The 20,754-nt window shown below is 35.5% G+C and overlaps 1 protein-coding gene across 1 annotated transcript in view; it reads left to right on the top strand.

Annotated features, from left to right (window-relative positions):
• The first annotated feature begins 1,374 nt into the window (after window positions 1–1,374).
• The window catches only part of STT3B (STT3 oligosaccharyltransferase complex catalytic subunit B), a 28,686-nt gene continuing 9,306 nt past the window's right edge, over window positions 1,375–20,754 (top strand). Inside the window, exons 1-9 of the mRNA XM_029961737.1 lie at window positions 1,375–1,478; window positions 3,203–3,490; window positions 5,139–5,204; window positions 8,806–8,905; window positions 13,357–13,455; window positions 15,052–15,198; window positions 17,116–17,164; window positions 18,768–18,922; window positions 20,487–20,698. Coding sequence (XP_029817597.1) covers window positions 3,218–3,490; window positions 5,139–5,204; window positions 8,806–8,905; window positions 13,357–13,455; window positions 15,052–15,198; window positions 17,116–17,164; window positions 18,768–18,922; window positions 20,487–20,698 — 1,101 coding nt within the window. The 5' untranslated portion in view covers window positions 1,375–1,478; window positions 3,203–3,217. The remainder of the gene's footprint in view (window positions 1,479–3,202; window positions 3,491–5,138; window positions 5,205–8,805; window positions 8,906–13,356; window positions 13,456–15,051; window positions 15,199–17,115; window positions 17,165–18,767; window positions 18,923–20,486; window positions 20,699–20,754) is intronic.

Genomic DNA, 20,754 nt, shown 5'->3' with positions numbered 1-20,754 from the left:
GCAGTCTTGAATGACAGTAGCTTGATTCTGTTGAATTAATTCAAGGTAAACCTGTAATATTTTGGGAATCCTAAATATGCAAGAGAATTTGCTGTGGTTTTAAAATCTGTGTTAGAAGTGGTGCATGTTACTGATATAAGTGGATACTTTCATAAAATAGACAAAATTAAGAACACACCTAAGCTTTTCTAGTTGTGAATACTAGCAGTGTCTGTGGAAGTCTTTCATGGTGGTTTGCTCATCTAACCTGTTGGGGTATTCCATTTAGTCACCTGAACTTCTACTTAAGTAATGAATATAATCTTTAATACTTTTTTAACTAATAGATTTCACATTGTTAACTGAATTCCAATTAGAGTATCTATTAGAAGGGTTGGCTTTGTGGATGTTGCTTGTTTCAGACCTTGTGTTCACCCAGGCGTTTCTAAGCCTAAACTTTCTTTGGAAAACTTCCCATTATCAATACTTGTAGCCTTTTTAGTTTGGCTTTTGAATGAATGATCATGAAGGAGTTGCTCTTTTGGGGTAACATGCATTGTAGTTCTTTTCACAGCCTAGTACCTAATTTCAAGAATTAATAGACTTCTTAATAGTTGAGAAGTTTTTTATCAGAAGTTTGGGATATTTTGTGCCAGGAAAGTGAAAGATTAGTGCCTTAATGGCAGTCCATTGATGCTTTTTAATGGTTTGTAGACTGAACTGAAGGTATGCACGGGAGAGCTTTTGTTCTACAAGGTATTTTCTGCAGCAGAGAATGTACAAACTTTGAAGGTGAAACTTCGTCTACAGAGATTCTATATTGTATACATTCTTACTTGATTGAAGGGAATTGAAAGAAGGGAATATGTGAAGGCCATTAGTTTGATAGTGTGAATAAACGGACTGGTTCCCATTGCCTATTACATTACTCACCTCTCAATTTTACGTGAGGTAGAGAAGCAGCAAATGTATTCCACAGCTGTCCTGTCTCAGAGTGGGAGTCTTGCGTTGATTCTTCCATGATCTTAATTCTGTTTAAGTGATATTCTGGATGTGAGAGACTATATTTGAAAACTAGTAGCTTAAAAAAGGAATACCAAAAATGGCCAGAGTGTTTTTCAGAGTGATAGAAAACCTTTTAATATTTACATACAAAAAAAACTCCACCAAAGACCATAACATATCATCTGTGTAAATACACTGGCTGTAGAAATGAAGAAAACATAGTCATTAGTAACTGAGAACTTAATAATTTACTTTAGAATGCTATGGATTTAGAGAGGACCATTGTACTTCTATACTAAATGAGACGCTGAAGTTCTTGATTTTTATTTTAACAGGTTTTGGATTTTTATCTTACCCCCTCATCTTTTCTTCTGTTTCTTTCTAGGTTTAACTATAGATCAACACATCATCTTGCATCTCATGGGTTTTATGAATTTTTAAATTGGTTTGATGAAAGAGCATGGTATCCACTAGGAAGAATAGTAGGTGGAACTGTAAGTATCATAATAATAACTTAAAGGTGACTTTGCAGTAAGTTTTTTGAACTTTCAATGCAAATTCGACATCAGTAAAAGGCAACTCTTAATAAAATATGCCTTTAATTGTCAAATTGCTGCAGAGGGAATATCAAGATATTTTTAATTTTTAGGTGCAGAAACTGAGAGTAAGTCAACATGCTTTAGTCTTTATCCAACACCATACTGTGAACAAGAAATACAGAACTTCTTACGTATGAACTTCTTATGGTAATAAAAAAAGGTCTTACTCCTGTAATACCTGTACATGAAATCAAAAAAGAAAAAACAATTTATTTTTTTTAATTTTTTTTTTGTTGAAACTGTTAACTAAATCTCTTAAGGTACAAGTTTTAATCCAGTGGTAGATGTTGAGTTGACTTCTTGTATGTATGGAAAAAAGTTAGGATTTCAGTGGGAAAAGACCTTGTGAAGTTAAATCAGTGATGGCACCTGTATGAAGCATCAGGAATAGTTAAGGTTGGCGCCGATGCAATTTTCAAGACAGGAAAGATGTACAAAACAATGTTATCAAATCAGAATACAAATGTTGTTCATTGGAATACCTTTAATAACACTTAAGTTATTAACACAGCCACAGCCAGTTTCTTAATGTGTGAAAGTTCATTAAAGCTTTTTAATTATAGTACCTAACATTTAAAGGCATTAACGAGGGGTTTTTTGCAACAGATCACCATTTGTTTTACTATCTTGGAGATACCAAAGTAAAGAAGATAAAGAGTCTTGAGACTCTTTATGTAACATAAATGCGTGTTACATACTTCCATACCTATCTTATATGAAGTAAAACCCCTTAGGAAAGGGAATTGAAATATATGCAGGGGAACATTCTGTTTGTTAATTTAGTTTCATACAATGTCCTTCTTCGTTTTTGAAAGAAACTAAGGCAGGTGAAGTTCATATTAACTTTTCTAATATGTATTGATTTTTCTAATGTTGATAAATGTGAGAGGGTAGAATTCCTATAAAGAATATTTTAAAGTTCTCCAATATTTTGTGATGGGTTCAATAGATTTCATACCTTCCCTGGAGGGCATCTTAATTCAATTTTACAGGACTTTATTTTAATCTTTCATATTCAAAGATCTCTACTGATGTCTTGCAAATATATGACACTCAAGTGACTGACCATCAACTTTTCAACTTTAAAAAAGTTAGATTTTGTTGATGCACATTTTCGTTCCCCATTGGTACCAAGAAGTGAACGAATGTCATGATATATTTTGAAGGAAAATGGATAGGGCTGGGAAATTTTGGGTTTCTTCTTGTTATCTTAGGCTTTTGGGGCTTTTTTTTTCCTTAAAGCTGTTAGCTGGCTTGAAATTCTGTTGCAAACTTTAGCTTCTGCTTCCATACTTTAATGGCGCAAATTCTTCTCATTATATGTTAAATGTCAAACAAGGTAGGATATTACCTGTATGCTGCTTATTCATTTATGAAATAGATTATATGTTGTTGCTAGCATTTGGATAAAATTTAAAGAACCTCTTGTATTCAGTGATGTTGTCAAAACATGATTAAAGTAGTATTAATATAATTCTATTAGCTTATGCTAATGTTCACTGCTTATATCAGCTTAAGAAATTACCATTTCATTGCAAATTATATATCAACAAACCTACCATGCTAGTTTTCTGCAATAACCTAATGTTTTGGTTTGTTCTGGTTTTTTCTCCTTGTAGGTATACCCCGGACTGATGGTGACAGCAGGCCTTATACATTGGATTTTAAATATGCTTAACGTGACAGTCCATATAAGAGATGTATGTGTGTTTCTAGCACCAGTCTTTAGCGGCCTTACAGCTATTTCTACTTTCCTGCTCACCAGAGAACTGTGGAACCAGGGAGCAGGGCTTTTAGCTGCCTGTTTTATCGCCATAGTTCCAGGTTACATATCTCGATCAGTAGCAGGATCATTTGACAATGAAGGCATAGCTATTTTTGCACTGCAGTTCACATACTATTTATGGGTAAGTAATTACTGAGTCTTTTGCTTTGGAAAGGTTTTTTGGTTCCTCCTCCAACCCAGTGACTTGATTTTTCTTAGAATCCATTGAATTCTTATTTTCCTCCCTCTCATCCCTCTTCCCCTTGGCTCTTGATCAGGCAAGTACTGAAAAGTCACATGATCTGAACCACTCCACAATCATTCTCTTTAGTTCACTATGTAGAAGTACTGTTCTGCTGAAGTATGTGTGTCCTATAGTAATAATAAAAATGATGATGAGTCTATAAATTTAAAACAAACAGAGGGGTTGTTTTTTGGTTTATAGGTATTAGCATTATGTGTGCATCTAACTTTTAGCCTCCTTACGTACCTAGTGAAAAGGAGTAGACTGAATATGGAGTGCTTTGAATTGTCTTCTGGAGAAGCTTTTGACTGTGTGGACTGTCTGGGCTTTGATATAAGTATCCAAATTATTTAATCAAAGCCGTCTAGAGCAAGATATTAATGTTAACTCGAGTGCTTAAAAAAATAGTCTTATGTCTTTTAATTAGTCTGCTTGTCAGTCACTCCTTAATCTGCATGTAGAATTTCGTCTGTAATGCAGTTTTGCATGAAGGAGTTTAGGCAAGCTGTGTCTTTTCTGGACCATTGAATCTAGTTTGGAAATAACACAAAAGCAAAACTATGTTGTTAATTCAGCATAGACACTGTAGTGCACTGTCCCTTGTGTGTTCCTGGAATGCATATACTTCTCATTTTGAGTGTCTGCACATAAGTTCGTGGTCATTACACCTTTTCTCATAATTTTGTATTTACAGATATTCTTAACTTTAGAATATTTCAAACTTGGGATGTAGTTGGTAGGAATATGAGGGGAATTGAGTTTTGTCATGACTGAGTGACTGGTGTTACCCTAAATGCAGGTTTTTTTAAGTCTGGTCTTAGAATAAACTGCAGCTGTAGAGGTGTACTGTGTTTGATAACAATAATAGAATCAACTTCCATTGTTATTTTAGAGTAACTGAGACACAATAGAAGTTCTCTGTTCTTAGGAAATCCATAGTTAACTGAACTGCTTATGCAGTAATATTTGCATGACCGCCCATAGAATTATGTGTGAATCAAATATATTTTATTGAAAACTTTCTAGCTTTATTTAATGTCTGTTCTTCATTCCTGTTTTCCCACACCACAGTCACCACCATCAATTTTAGAGAAATTCATGCTCCTGGGCTGTTTATGGATCCATCTAAACCTTTGGTAGTATCTGGATGCTCTCATTAACACTTGAGTTTTTCAAAATTACAGAATAGCTCTTATGTCTGTAATTGCAGAGTTGGGTCGGATGCCAGCATGGATAGTCAACACTCAGAATTCTAAAGTGGTCTAAAGTCTCAGAGAAAGTAGTACAGGTGTTGCTACTACTGTTCTACAGCAGGCCATGACGCAGAGAGTTGGGTCATATGCTGCCTCTGCTTTTGCTAGAGATATAAGCTCCTTTTGTGTGTGAAAGCATTGCATTAGTGGTACAATTCTATGGACATCAGTTCAGAGACATACAAATATAGCTTGATGTGGGCTAAAGAATTTCTCTTGACAATTGAGTTGGAATGAAATTTTGGAATACTGTCCTGTCTTTGTGATTCATAAATACTTGGTTATTCTTCCAGGTGAAGTCTGTGAAAACTGGGTCAGTCTTTTGGACAATCTGCTGCTGTCTATCCTACTTTTACATGGTAAGGCTTTTATATATATAATAGCTGAACTATTTGAGTAGGGATTACATAATCCATATGTTAATAAAGAACCGAAGGATATTTTAATCTTTATTGAAGCCATAATATGAAGTTGTTGCTTCATATTTCTATTAAAACCTTAAATATATGACTAAAAGATATAATAAATAAATTGAAATTGAAAGTATTTAATAAACACCAAAAAGTTTTTTTTTTAAAGTACTGAAGTATAATAATTTATAAATTATTCCTATGCTATGAGTGGGTAGTCTGATTCAGTCAGATTTTCATTTGGGTACAGGTAAATTAAGGTGTAATTTTAATATTCCTGTGTCTGTCTGTCATTATTATGAAAATGAAATGATAATCAGAATATTTAGAATGTAAGGACAAAGTTACATTTTTGTAATTTTGAAAACTATTTCTTTGGGTATAATTATGCCATAGAGCTTAGCACCAGGGTTGATGAATGATTTCAATGTCATAATAAATGATCATAAATACTCTTTTCATTCCTGATCTGTGAAGATGGAGGCTATTGCACAGATGTTCCTAAGGGCTAACAGAGGGGAAAAACAGTAGTAAAACTGAGGAGATAAAACTAATAGAAAAATGGAGAGAATTGGTTTTCACCCTCCTCCCATCTTCTGAAGCCTTAGACTTGAAGAATTTTCCTGTATGAATCAGTCAAAGGTCCTTTTTCCCCTTTTTCTGTGTGGCTGTATGAAAATAAATTATCCTCGAAATAGGCAGTGGTGGGACTGCCAGGCTAATTGCTTGGTGACAGTTAAGACTGAGGTCTCAAATGCTGCTTTTCTACCGTCAGGTAACTAGATTTGCAAGAAAAAGGAACTTACGGACTGTTTTATGTGCCTTAAAGTAGAAGGTTAATTCAAAGGTTGTCTGCATGCTGCCTAGTTTTCCTCTAGCTTTACTGTGCATTTGGTTTCCTGGGAGACTTTTACTGTTAATATAGGAAATAATAGCCCCGTGTTTGTCACCAAAGAGGATAGGATAGCTATTTCTTGTTAAGAGTACATTTATTTCATTCCCTATTTATCCTCATTTTGACCAAGTCATTAAATAAACAGCCACTTCTTTATGAACAGCATTGCTGTTTATATAGCATTACAGTGAAGAGAGTCTGCAGGTTTGGTACATGCTCTAGTGCAGTACAAAAGCAGGCAATTAAGTTCTTGAGTTGTTATATTTATGTGTCGTAGTGTTTTTTATATTGTGCCAGTGTATTGGCAAGATTCTCTGAAAATGCTCTTCCTAAACATACAGGTAACAAATATAATACTTCACAGTTCTACTGCTGAAAAATCACACAATAACAGCTTCTACTGTCTTGGTCTGTGGGACTTTGTGAGAGGGAGAGGATGTGATCCAGGGTGTGCATGGTGACAGAGCTTATGGAATCAATGTCATCGTGACATTCAGTCCTTCAATCCAAAAGTGGGATTTTTTATTTTCCTGTAAAGTGTTATCAGCTCGTGAAAGGTTAAGATTTGTCCATAGCTTAGCCTCAGATCTCAGTGATTAGATAATAGAATTTTATTGCTTACAGAGTGCATATGCTTCATCCTAAGTAGGTGATAACTTTCTATATGTTGTATTTCCCTTTTGGAAAGAATTTTAAGATACCCTTCTGGACATTTTGCTTAGGTAAATTTTTAGGACAAAGCATAATTCTGCTATTTGTTACATAATAATAATTTGTCATTCTCTGATGAAATTAGTTGTTTTCAGTGTAAGTTAGAAGTTCAATCACAATTTTGAGGTAGTAAGAGTCAGTTCTTTCATGGGAAATTTGGGGAACAGTTTCTTTGAAGGTGAGTGGATATTGCATGAACTGACAAATGTTTCTTGATCACTAAATCTGCTTAAAATATATACCTAATTCACTGTGGTAATTTGACTCATATAATTGCATTCAATATAGAGAAACGTTTTTTTCCTTGCATTTATATTTTTAGCATTTATTTTACTTGAACAACTTTTGCTTCATACAGCTTTTCATGCTGAGGAGGTAAAATAAAACAAAGCTGTACATTGAAGCAATCCTTGTAGCAGTAATAGCATGTTTTCACTCTTTTTGCCAATCTATGAGGGTGCCTCAGTTTTGTTTGAAAAGTTCCAAAGTGCATCCAATTCAGTATAATCTTCAGTGCTTAGATTTGGTTTAATATTTTGGTAATTAGAGATACAGGTCTCTGATCCATACAAAGTGTTTCCTACCTGCTTCATTCAAACCTTTCCCTAAGTGTAACAGTGTTCTAACTGCACATCTGTACTTACGTGTCTTCATGTTTTCTCCCATTAAATAAACTTGCCTGTGTAAACCATGATACTTCTTGCTGTAATTTGGCAATAGAATCATGATAATCTGAAATGAGTTTTTTAGAAACTTAGATGATTTCTATTCTACTTGTATCACACTGTCTGAATGGGTTACCCCAAATTTTGAAATGCTGGGTTTTGTAGTGTTAGTGTCAAAAGCTGGTAATGCTTGGCCTCATCCTTATTTTAGAATCTCTTCTACAGAACACAGTAATTTGGGTTTCTTTTGGGCTTCTAGGGCTTTAAAAATATCTACTTAAATCTAAACCCTAAAATACAATTTAAGTGAAAACCACATTAGCTACTGCATTCTAAAAATGAAGACCTAGGATAGGCAATGGTGCATATGGGGGAAGTCTAGACTGTAATTTGACAAGAGGACATGTTAAAATACAGATTGTCTAGTCAGCATTAGCCCGTCTAAATACATTAGAAATTTAGATAACACATAGTAATGATAGCTCGTTAAATCCTTACCTGAACCAGCAACCAGTGATGTGTTAATACCATTGTAGTGTTTCAGTTCTAAGTACACCGTAGGAGTTGTTCTCAGGAGCTCTTGTTGCCAAAGATTTGCAATATCCATGATATTGTTGTCTACCATTCCATAGCGCTCAGTCCCACTTTTGTGTGCATCCACAACCTTGCTTTTATTTCTTTCCTTACACAGCAACCTGCATTGGCTGCTCTGCTCCAGGAGTTCTGCTCCTGGAGGTGTACGTTGCTCCCTTTCTCTTCTCTGCCAGGAGATAGTGTTCCCTGTGCTCAGCAAAAAGTGCAGAGCATGGTGCTGAATTTGTATATCAAAAGAAAGTTTTGGATCCTACATGGGATTATAGAATATCCCGAGTTTAAAGGGACCCACAAGTATCATCAAAGTCCAGCTTGTGGCCCTAGGGATCCTGCTGCTGCCTTGTGCTGCAGCCTTCACCATGGGGAAAAGATTTTCCCCAGCATCCCATTCATATTTGGAAGTATGACCAGATTAGCTTGGAAGGAGGAGATTCAGGAAGGAGGACCTTGAAAATCCATCAGCCCATTTCCAAATCCTTTGATACATGGGCTTTTGTTGTGGTTTGTTTTTCTTTGATAATGAATGTTGAGAAGGATTCTGGTGGTATTACTAGTAGTGCTCACTGCCTGTCTAGATGGAGTTTGTGTTTACTTGTTAGACCATCACCATATTTAAATCCAGCATTGGCTATCCTAAGAATTTGCAGATAATTTCAGATCTAATTTCCTGTTCCATTTGTCATAGGTCTCTGCATGGGGTGGTTATGTTTTCATCATCAACCTTATTCCACTGCATGTGTTTGTTCTGTTGCTGATGCAGAGATACAGCAGGAGAGTCTACATTGGTAAGTTTTGTTCATTGAACAGTCATTGTCACATGCTTAAATGTGAGATACGAAGTTAACTGTACTGATGTGTTTTCTATCAAGTGGGTATTAAGTAATTGCATATCAGACTGAACTTTCTTAATTTGATTACTGATTATAGTCAGTTATTTTCTACAACATGGAAATAAGGAGTTAAAACATACACTTCTAAAATTTTGTGTATGTAGCTGCTAATTAATTTTTTCCTTTCTAGTGCACAGCAAAAAAAAATTGGGTGGTTTGATATAGTAGAATTCTTGAAATATTTTTAAAATATATATTGTATGTGTGCCTTTAGTAATATTTCATATTTTTCTCTTTTACTAGTATGAAAAACAATTGGTATTTTTAAAATTTGTACAGCAGAAATTATGAAAAAATATAGTAAAAGACAGCCATGTATGTTTTATATAACAGACTAGGACTGGATGTTCCATGTAAATTTTTAAAATTTTATTGGATTAATCAGCCTTCCTTCTAGCTTCTGGAAAGTGTGAATAGGGATCTTAGAATACTAACTTTTTAATTGATTTGCCTGACGTTTCAATACTCTGTAAACTGTTTTTGCAGACACTTTACCGATAAAATCAGTTGGCCATCATGTGGGTGTGTGAATTAAATAATTGATAAGCAATTCAGGTATTCAGAGGTTTATAAATTGGCTTCACATTAAAAATATTCTAGCTTTAACAGTAGGTAGTTTGAGAACATAATGTGAACTGAGGTGTAATCATAAGGCATTATTTCATTTGTAAATATATTTTTGTTACTCATTTTAATACTCTTGCATCTTTGTATTTTTAATTATTTTAATGCCTTTTTTAGTGCCTGCTAAAGAAATTACTGTATGTGCGTCTATAGATGAACCATTGTATGCTACAATAATTACTCAATTTAGTCAAGTTCAGTTTTGAGATTTTGCTATCAAACTATAAGTACTGGTTTCATATTTCTTTGTTATCCTATATATGTAAAAGAATTGGAAATTCTTAAAAAAAAAAAAGGGAAGGAAAAATCTCTAGCCCATTTTTAATTTTTAATGTTTGTATTACTTAACTTCTTCATTAACTACTTCATAACTTAGAGGGAAAGTAATTTGTCTCGTTTTGCTTTTAAAACTGTTTTATTGAATATTTTCATTTTCCAATTTCTATGAGTTATGCAAGAGAAAATTAAATCAAGTAATTATAAAATCCTGAAGCAGTGTGGCAGCCAGAAACAATAAAGAATAACTACTCTTGCTTCTTCTGCTTTCGATGAACTAGTCCTTGAATTGTGTGGGGAAAATACTACTGCAGGTTCATATGAATTAAAGGTTTTGACAGATGTTTGTTTTGCAAATAGCTACAGTGTTTTGAAATGTTATTGCCCTTCAGCAGTGAGGGATATATACTGCCATGGAGTTGTCAGAATGAAAATGTGATCGCTGCTCTGCTGTTTCATTGCAAATGCTGGCTTAGTTTAAGCTTTCATGGGAAGCCTTAGAGGAGTCTGTACATCTCACATTACTATATAATTTCTAGGTTTGTTTAACAGGATGTTTTTGTGAAACAGGTAAGAGTGTTCAAGCACTTCTGAGAGGAAATTCAAGTGTGCTTCACTTCCAAACTATTCAGATAGGGAGAAGAGTTTACAAAAGCTCATTGAAACAGGGAGAATAAAGATATTTTGTGAGTTTCTGTGAAATGTAGTTGCTAGTGTGCCTGCTTCAGTCTCATAATTCTTAAAAAACTACCAATGTACAGCTAAAATTTCTGTAAAATATTGTCAGCTGACTGTAGCTAGTAAAATCTGCATCCATTTTACTTATTATTGAGAATTTTGGGGGGTTCAATCTCTAGATCAGTTGCTTAAGTTTATTTTAAGCTAGCATGAGCCATTTGGTAAAGGTTATTTTACGTTCAATCAAACATAGTAACATAAATGTAGAGAACAATATTTGGCAGCACCAAGTTTTTAGAAATAATGATTCTTTCCTGGTACATGTTTTTCGTATGGGTGTTCATACAACAAAGAAAAGATTAATGGGGTGTGATCTGATATGCCTGGGAGTGTAATTCAGAACCATTTAATGAGTAAAAAATTTCCCAAAATGTGAGGGTTTTGCCAATTTTAAAATATTTTAGGGCTTGCAGGCAAATGACTTTATCAGCCAGATAGCTTCTGACCCACTTGGCATCAATGGTGATGATGCTACCTACATTTGAAAGCTCAAGCTGTGCTTTTATTTTTTCATCTTGACAGTGATCGGTACTTTTCAGTCAGATTCTACTGACTGTGTTTGATTGAACATAAAATAATAGTGTAATCAATACAAACAAGTGCTTACAATTCCAATGTATTAGCAGCACTTGTAGAAGTGAATAACCTCTTTATACAGATACAGCAACCATTGATACTATTTTCTTTTGCTGTGCTTAGTTTTTCTTTAAGTCACACTTGCACATTTAAAATACTTCATAACGTTCACTTCAATTTGGTTTTTTTTCTGTACAATTTTTTTAAGTTCCGTACACTCATCAGAATATTTAATAACAAAACACTTGAGCATCTTCCAGAATTTAAAACTTAATTTCAGTAACTCGTTGTTCTTTGTTTTGGATTTGGTCATTTGAACAGTGAACAGTTGATTTACATCAACTACTTCAATATTCTAAAACTTCAGAGCAAATGTTTATTTCTAGTTATTGTAATCCATTAATTAAAAGTGTAAGCATGTGGGCAAATATATCATACTCTCTGGAAAAGCTTTTCAGTAGGTCTTTCCTGTGTTTGTGGTATATGGTAATGGCAATTTCAATTGTTTGTAAAATGAGTTTATCTACAGTAGGTCAAAATGTTTTTGTTCTGGACTCGGTCAGAGTTATAACCTGCAAGAGTGAAAATTAACTCCTTTTTGCAAAGACTGTGCAAACAGTAGACTGTAAAGGAACATGGAAATTTCGTGATCATATATCACCTTGATGTTTCTAAGTTCCTAGAAAAATTGTGTTGTTGTGTAAATTACTTTTTTTTAATCTTTTCAATACCAGGCAATATGTAGCTCTTGGAAGAACTGGGAGTAAGGGATTGGAGAGTGGGTGGCAGTGCATATAGAAACTAAAGCAATTGCAGGACTGGACTTAAAAATGATGACTTACAATGGTCTAACAAATGTGAAATGTAGTGATTTATGCCAATCATTGAACTTCCACAGGATGGCAGTGTTGTAACAGTTGCTTGGTAGAGTAAATGATTTATGTTGTAGCAAATTCTTCAAAAATTGAGCTTCCTACAGGAAAAGTGTATTTCAGTGACATAAGAGGGCATAGATCAGTAGCTAGACCAAGTCGTGCAATCCAGATGCTTGAAGGAATACACCAAGTGCTTGGAAATACCATCAGTGTCACTTCTGAGCGTTTTGGAACACACAGAGTGTTCTGGGAGCACGATCCCTCGTTGAGACCACACAGGTGCTGTGGAAACGATACCTCTGGTCAATGATGCGCTCCCCAAAACTGATATCACGGAGGTCAGTAAAGGATTATATGAGAATAGGGATCTCTTCATAAGATCCAGGCCATCACAGAGACAGTGGTTTAGGATCTGTAGGAGTGTTTAAAGATCTGAAAGGTGGATTGCTGCTGTTTGCCACTGAAGGAACAGAACTTCATTTGGACTTTGGTTACTTCAAATATAATCAGACTCGTGGCAGTTCAGAGTTGGTATTTTTTTCTTCCCCTCCCATCTCTTCTTCACCCTGTAATACTGAGGACCAAAATCCCTTTCAAAATAAAGTATATGAATGGTACTGCATGTGTAATAATAATTTATGTTTTTAATACTACTGTTAATATTAATTATGATCTTGTCCTCTACTTTCTGGAGCCCCATGGTTGATACAGATCTATCAATATATACACTTAATATTAATTATTAATCCTATTGCTTTTTAGTTTCTTGGCATCACTCTAGGCTTGTGTTTAAAAAAAGAAAAAGTGTACCTCTTTGCATTTTTCTAAATAGGTAGTGGGCTCTTACATGCTTTGCTTTTTTGAGGTCTGATCCCTTCAGTTTCTCCTCAAATAGAAAGCTTCTTTTGTCGCTTTTTATGAGAGAGCTCTTTCCCTCATCCATGACCCTCAAAAACAGGGAAGCTAGAACATCTTAGGTAGATGGCTTCATTCCCTAGGAGTAGAAAAACCAGTGCAATTAAGAACAACAGTACTCTGCTACTTCTGCTAAAATTGGATGCAATAGACAAGTTTATTCTAGTCAAAGGAGGAAAAAGTAATTAGGATGGTTGAAATATTTAGAACGATACTGTTCTGTTTCAGTGTCACTGAAGTTAGGGGGAAAGATGGACTTTATTGTGGAACCAATTCTTTTTCAAACGTGTATTAATTTTGTTCCTGCCTTTCTCCCCCTCTCCTCACATTTTTCTTTCCCAGCATATAGCACTTTCTACATTGTGGGGTTAATATTATCGATGCAGATACCTTTTGTGGGATTTCAGCCAATTAGGACAAGTGAACACATGGCAGCTGCAGGTAAGAAAATTAGACTTTTGCTTCCAAGAGGCTTCTTAGCACAAGAAAACCTCAAACCCTTACGGCTTTGTTTCCTCGTATTAGAAAGAGCACATACTAGCAAACCAAATTGTTAAAGAAAAAGAGGTACAATTTAGTGTCTGTAGGGAAGTTTTCTTTCTAATTGACACATTATCCTCTTCTTGTGTGAGCTAATGGAGGTAAAATGCCTCTATAACACTGGATCAATTAGCATTCTGACAAGCACTTACTTTACACGTTGATTATCTCTCCTGTTTTGCAGTACAATGTTGCCTTCAAGCATTGTACAATTGAAACATTCCTTACTGGTAACAGTTTTTACTGAGCAATTTGGTTTTAGAGTTGATAGTCTTCTGTAATTTTTCAGAGTGGGTTAAATACAAATTACTTAAGTTACTAATCACAAGGCTGATTTTTAAATAACTGATTTCAATTTTGTTTGGGTTTTTTTTTAAAATTTCTTTATGTTGATTTTTCAGAAGTTACTAAGAGTCAGATATCTTGATTTCTTGAGAGCAAGAACCTCTGCTAACACTGAGTTAAACTGCATGTGCTGTTTGTGCAATACAGTTCAGTTTGTTCAGTTCCTCAGGGGTTTTTCTTATGTGTAGTCACTTATCAAAATGTATTTGGGACAGTGATTGGAATATCATGAAAATTTAATATAAAAATACTTTTAAAATTGACACTTCTTTTTCAGCAATCTGAGTATAATGGAAAAAGAAAAAATCACCAAACCACATTTTGTTTCTGTATGATTTTACATTTATTTAGTGAATGGTCTTTCTCTAGGAGTTCAGAACTAGCAAATTTCATTATGGACATCAAATTCGTTGTTAATTTGAAGAAAGACTGGAGACTTAATCTTTTTTTGTTCTTCTGCCAGCTACCAGTGAATTTTCTCTTTTGAATGGACTCATCACTGGATTGATCTGACTATATATCTTAAATGAATAATAACAGAAAAATTGTGTCCAAGTTGTGGGTTTGATGTTAAACTCTGAACAGCCTTTTTGAGGATGTGGGGTGCTCTGCCAGTGATTTCTGGTGTTTCAACACTAATTTTATGTAATTCACTTGTCTGTCACTTACTACTTGTTTAGTTTGGCTTTTTCTTTCCTTAATCCTCTGTTTAGTTCAGTAGCGTAAATTCCATATATTTCTATATTGACTTTGTTTGTGTGTTGACTGGAGTCTGTGAATTTATTTTTCACCATATCTAGGTATGCTAACCTGTATTTTTGTCACAATCAGTGCAATCTAGTTTTCAGGTGATTCTCTCCTTTACCCCAATTTGAGGCAGTGTTGGAGGCTAAAAGAGGGTATTTGAGCTCTTGATATAATTAGCAAATAAATTTTTGGAGAATATTTTCTCTTACTGGAAGTTTCTGTCTTTACAAGAAAGTGTCATCTCTGTTAAGTATTAAAAGCTATTTGTCAGAAAGTCATTTCATACTACTTTCTAGATGTTAGGGTGTACCTTGTGTTTATTTTTCTAATTCAAATGTAGCCAAAGTATGTCGGTTACTGTTACTGCTTTTGAGTATTTAAACAAAAACTTTCTTCTCTTTTTAGGTGTTTTTGCACTGTTGCAGGCATATGCATTTTTGCAGTATCTGAGAGACAGATTAACAAAGCAAGAATTTCAGACATTATTCTTCTTGGGTGTCTCACTAGCTGCTGGTACTGTGTTCCTGAGTGTCATCTATTTGACATACACAGGTAAATAAATGTGAAACTAATTTACCTTCAGAGCAGGTAAACCAAGATGGTCAACATTTGATTTAGCCTAAAGTCATTGTTGGCAATGCCACAGCAAACCGGTGCTCATGTTATTGTATGTTTCTTTGTGTTGGAATCCACTGTGCTTTCTGGGCTGCAGGAAAAAAACAACTTTGTGCCAACATGCCAATATTTCAGGCTTATGTACAATACACATAATGATGTAAGAAGTCAGAGTGGATGAGAAACATAACTGTAGTCAAAGCATGTTATGAAGATACATACAACTAATCTGGGTAATACAGTATTCTGGATAACATTAATGGGTCAAGGTCAAATTGCTTCCCTTCTGAAATACTTGAGTCTGATTCCTGTTCAAGGCATCCCTGCCTTGTCTCACAAGAACAAGCTTGTCTTTGCTTGGTTTCCATCCTCAGATGCCTCACTGCAGCCTTTTGATTCCAATTCCTTTGGTGACACGCTTCCTTTGGTGATCTGATACCATACTTGCTTCCCTTGATGAAGAAAAGCACTCTTATTTTCCTGCTAATTATGTTAGCCAGGCAAAAATTGACTTCTGCTTGGTTTAAATTCCGTGATCTTAATATTACTGAGTCATGCACAAAGACTTGGGTAATAAATAAAAGGATAAGTTGAATATGAGTCAGCAGTGCCCTGGCAGCCAAGAGGGCCAACAATGCCCAGGGAGGCATCAGGCAAAGCATCGCCAGCCAGTCCAGGGAGGGGATTGTCCTGCTCTGCTCTGCACTGGTGTGGCCTCACATTGAGTCCTGTGTGCAGTTTGGGGTGCACAATATAAAAAACATACTAAGCTACTAGAGAGTGTCCAGAGGAGGGCAAGAAAGATGGGGCAGGGTCTGGAGGGGAAGCCATATGAGGAGTGGCTGAGGTCACTTGGTTTGTTCAGCCTGAAGAAGAGGAGACTGAGGGGAGACTCAGTTACAACATCCTCACGAGGCGAGGTGGAAGGTACCGATCTCTGCACTCTTGTAACCAGGGACAGGACCTGAGGCACTGGAACAGGCTCCCCAGGGAAGTGGTCACAGCAAGCCTGACAGAGTTCAAGAAGTGTTTGGACAATGCTCTCAGGCACATGGTGTGATCTTTGGAGTGTCCTGTGCAGGACCAGGAGTTGGATTTTGATGATCCTGATGGATCCCTTCCAAACTCAGCATATTCTGTATTTAACTTTCTCTTATTTTACCTTGTCTGTATCTGTCTTCAGAAGGAGCTGAAACAGTTGCAAGGAAAGTGGAAATAAAATTTAAGAAGAAACTTGCTCATAATTTTTAATAATATTTTTTATCTTTCATCTCATAGATATACTATCTCTTATGATATTTAAGTATCTAAAGGCCTTGTTTTAAAAAGCAATATGTAAAGCTTATCAGCATGTCTAGTAGCAGCTTTTATATTCTATGCCACGTGTAGATCCATCAGCAGAGAAATAATGGGAAACCAGTGTTTCCTTAAGTGCTAGTGTTTTGGCTGTAGATTGTTCCCAGTTTCCCCTGGCATTTCAGAAAAATGAAATACTTTCTTATCAGTTATGTTTTGTTTTTCCTATACATCTTTACAGAGTATAGATTGCTATCTGTCATGTTCTTTGAGAAATATTTATTATTGCATTGCTTTGATTTTTGGAGGGGTGTGTGTCTTGATACTCATATTGTACTCAACAAGTACAATATGATGCTGTAAATGTGTTCTAAAACTAGCTTGCTTCATGGTTGGTAGATTTTATAACCTGCCTAATGCAGTAGGCCTGGTTCACATATATCACAAGTTCAGTGAAATTCATTTGGTTTTGTGCTATAACTTGAGGGAGTAGAAAAATTATTGCATTTAAATACTCAGGTAGCAAAAGGGTTTTTCCCCCCTCCTTCTCTTTTTCAGGTTATATTGCTCCTTGGAGTGGCAGATTTTATTCATTGTGGGACACTGGGTAAGTAAGGATATGAGATTTAGATATCAGTAGCATTCTGCTGAAAACTAATAATCATTTGCTCTCCTCATTCCCAAATCCATTTAGTATTTTAGTCAAGGAGAATATAGTGGGCTTAAATCAGTTATCTAAAGAGAGCATTTGTAGTAACCACTTCATGATCTTTACAGCCATTTCACTAGTTTGTCTATTAAATTTCTTGCTTGTTTGGAAGTCTTTAAATATGTAATGGTATGTCTTTTTCTATATGAAACTGTAGTGTGTATGTCAGCATAAAATAACCAAAGCTGTATCAACAGTTGAGTGCACATTTAAAAATCACTAAGAGCCTTAGACTAATTTCATTGTGCAACACAGCACGAAATCACAAAGATGTTGCACATATGATCTTGCATGTTGCCTCTGTATTATGTTCACATATCTGGTTTGTGTATACAGATGTCTGCTCTGAACAGTTCTGGTTTATTAATGTGTTTTCACAGGTTAAAAACCTTGTTAATCTTTGTTTTAGTTAACCTTTAAAAATGCAATGTTAGATTCTCTAGCCAACCAGGAGAATAGGAATAAAATGGAAAGTATTTTTTGCAGGTAAATATTTTAAGGTGAAATTCAGTTGGTAGATTTTTTTTAAGTTTAGAGCAGGGATAGGAGAACTTCAAACTTTGTGCAGTTCAGGGTTTTTTCAGGCTCCAAAGTCCAGCTCTTACAGGGTTCTGTACCAACTCTGTAATAAAAACAGTAGAACAGATGTCAGTAAAGAACCCTCAAATTTATTTGAAGAATATCTAGGTGTTGTTCTTTGCCTATAATGAAGTTGTTTATATATACAAAGCATTGAACTTTTGAGGGCTTGTCTACATTAGAAAAACATACTGTGTTAAAACACACAGTGCAGTTTTGAATGAGAACTAGATCTCAGTGAAGAAAAGGACATATGTTTGATACCTCACCACTCAATCATATAGCACCTGAGATTAGGTCCATATGTATAGCTGTCTGTAATATAGAGCACAGTTTTGTCCTTGTCTGCACTGAGTGTTTGTCATGTTGTTTAGATGACATGTATTTCCAAGTGTAGACAAGGCCTGATAGTTTTTTTTTTCAGCATCTAAAAGAATCTGGGTGCACCAGTAACTGATCTGGTATTTAATACTGTAACTGTCTTTACTAAGAAAATTAAGATATTCTATGTAGAGGAGAGTTTTTGAAAAACAATGTTGAAAGTTTAGGAGACTTACTGGCAGTGATGACAAACTCTTCAAAAACATAACAATGGAGCTTCCATAACTGTGTTTTCATTTTGGTGAATTTGGCTTTATATGTAACCATAAACAAACAAAACATCCATAATTTTCATTGCCTTAAATAATATGGAAATAATCCCTTATATCGTTGTTTTAAATTACTCCAAATGCTTCCTAGATGCAGTAAGACCTCGTGACTTTTTTGGTATAAAGGTTTCATCAGATTTCTGCTGAATAGAGCACTTACCATTTTTAATTGAAATGCTTCCTTTGAAATCAAGTTCAGAATTCCTAATGTTTACAAGTTTTAATAATTTTATCTTTTCGAAATAATTTGAACTGAATTTTTTTTAAAAAAGGTATGCGAAAATTCACATCCCGATCATTGCCTCTGTGTCTGAGCATCAGCCTACAACATGGGTTTCCTTCTTTTTTGATCTGCATATTCTCGTGTGTACTTTCCCAGCAGGGCTGTGGTTCTGTATCAAAAACATCAATGATGAAAGAGTCTTTGGTAAGAGAAAATATTTTTAAATTATTTTGAAAAATCTTGCCTTCAACTTGATTCTGTTTTTTTGTTTCCTCAAAGCTGATATATGGCTTGTTCTAAAAAATGGTTTAAAGGTGACGTGTTTAGAGATGATTATTAAAAGTTGCCTGCATCCAGCGGTATTTAAAACTGTTTATGAAATTGCAGAGGTTGCTGAAATGGTGATGGAATGTAGTTCCAAGAGGTGGGATTGAATTATTTGTCGCTACAGTTCAGTTCTGCACCAGGAGTTTCATGCTCTTCTCCAGGCTGACGTTTCATACCACGCGTTGAGGTGCGGTTCCGCAGTGCGGATCAGCCGGGGGAACAGCTCAGCGTCCCTCTGTCAGTGACAACAAATTGCTTATTTGTACAAAGCTGTACTCTGAAAGCAAACTTCTAAGATCATGAAAGAGGCTTGTAAGGATGTGCTTTGCAGTTTTAATCCGTATGGAGGAATGAAGATCAGTCAGGTCTCGAATTTTTACAGGACAGGAGACTCCAGACTAATATAGCTGCCTCTTAAGACTGCCTAAGAGATGTGTGGGCATTGGGAATGTTTACTGGGTTAAATAAATCCAGTGACTCTGGGGTATTCTGTGCTCTGTGGCTTACAATTAATTCTTGTCAAGACCAGTGCTGGGCAACTTGCTTTCAGCCTCCTACTGCTGCATCATCCATGTAGGAGGGCATAGAGAGACCTATGAGTGAGGGTGGAGAGCCATACTACCTCAGTGCAAAGTAGAAGATATTTACATAATATAATTTGATAAATTGGTGTCCCTTGATGATTTCTGTGGCAAATCTTTCACAAGAGGATGTTGTTAAACTGTAGCAGACAAGGAGTCCATCAGGAGGAAACCACTATGAGATGTTCCTAATCAGTGTATACAGCATTGTTTGGGGTTTTTTTTCTTCCAAGGAAAGTGTTCTGAATATTCCTTACTCTTCTGAAAACATTGGTTTGTGTTTTGTGGGAGACAGAGTGGAGATAGTACTGTTCAGAAAAGCTTCCTTCAGAATAGGGCTCACAATATCATATTTTTCATCTGTATGGAATTATAATGTAGACAAGCCCCCAATTTGTCCACAGATATCTCTAGCTTAAAATTGGAATATAATATTTGCATTAAATTGTAACACTTCCTTTTGCTTTTTCAGTTCCAGTAACTTCTTTGGTCTAGGGCTGTTTGACCTTTTTAATCAAATGAAGCTGCCTATTATTCTAGTAGTATTTTTGGTGTGTAATATTAAATTTCACTAATAATGTATATTCTGGCACATTATTAATGCATATGAAAACGGGGTTGTGTTATTGTTAACAGTTGTCAAGGTGAACCTCAGGAAATGTTTGAGGCTTAACAGGGATAAGTGTTAATTCAACCGAATGTTGTAAATTAAAAAGCAATGAAATGCAAGACGCACACTTGAGTCTTTATATACACAGATGCTCTACTCACTTCCAGAAGTAGTTTTATGGAGACCATGTACGTGTGCAGACAGTTAGTATTATTTTCTAAATGTCATCAGCAGGTTTGTTTCTTTGCAGTTGCTCTGTACGCAATCAGCGCTGTTTACTTTGCTGGAGTGATGGTTCGACTGATGCTCACTTTGACTCCAGTGGTCTGTATGCTGTCAGCAATCGCTTTCTCCAATGTCTTTGAGCGTTATTTGGGTGATGATATGAAGAGGGAAAATCCACCAATAGAGGACAGCAGTGATGAAGATGATAAAAGGAACCCTGGCAACCTGTATGATAAGGTGAGGGGAGGAAGCAAGAGTCAGAAGTCAGAAAACATGGGTTCCATTGTCAAGAG

Source organism: Manacus vitellinus, unplaced genomic scaffold (assembly GCF_001715985.3).
Source record: "Manacus vitellinus isolate BGI_N305 unplaced genomic scaffold, ASM171598v3 scaffold_3_pilon, whole genome shotgun sequence".
In the NCBI taxonomy this organism is placed as follows: domain Eukaryota; kingdom Metazoa; phylum Chordata; class Aves; order Passeriformes; family Pipridae; genus Manacus; species Manacus vitellinus.
This window is presented reverse-complemented; position numbering and strand designations above follow the sequence as displayed.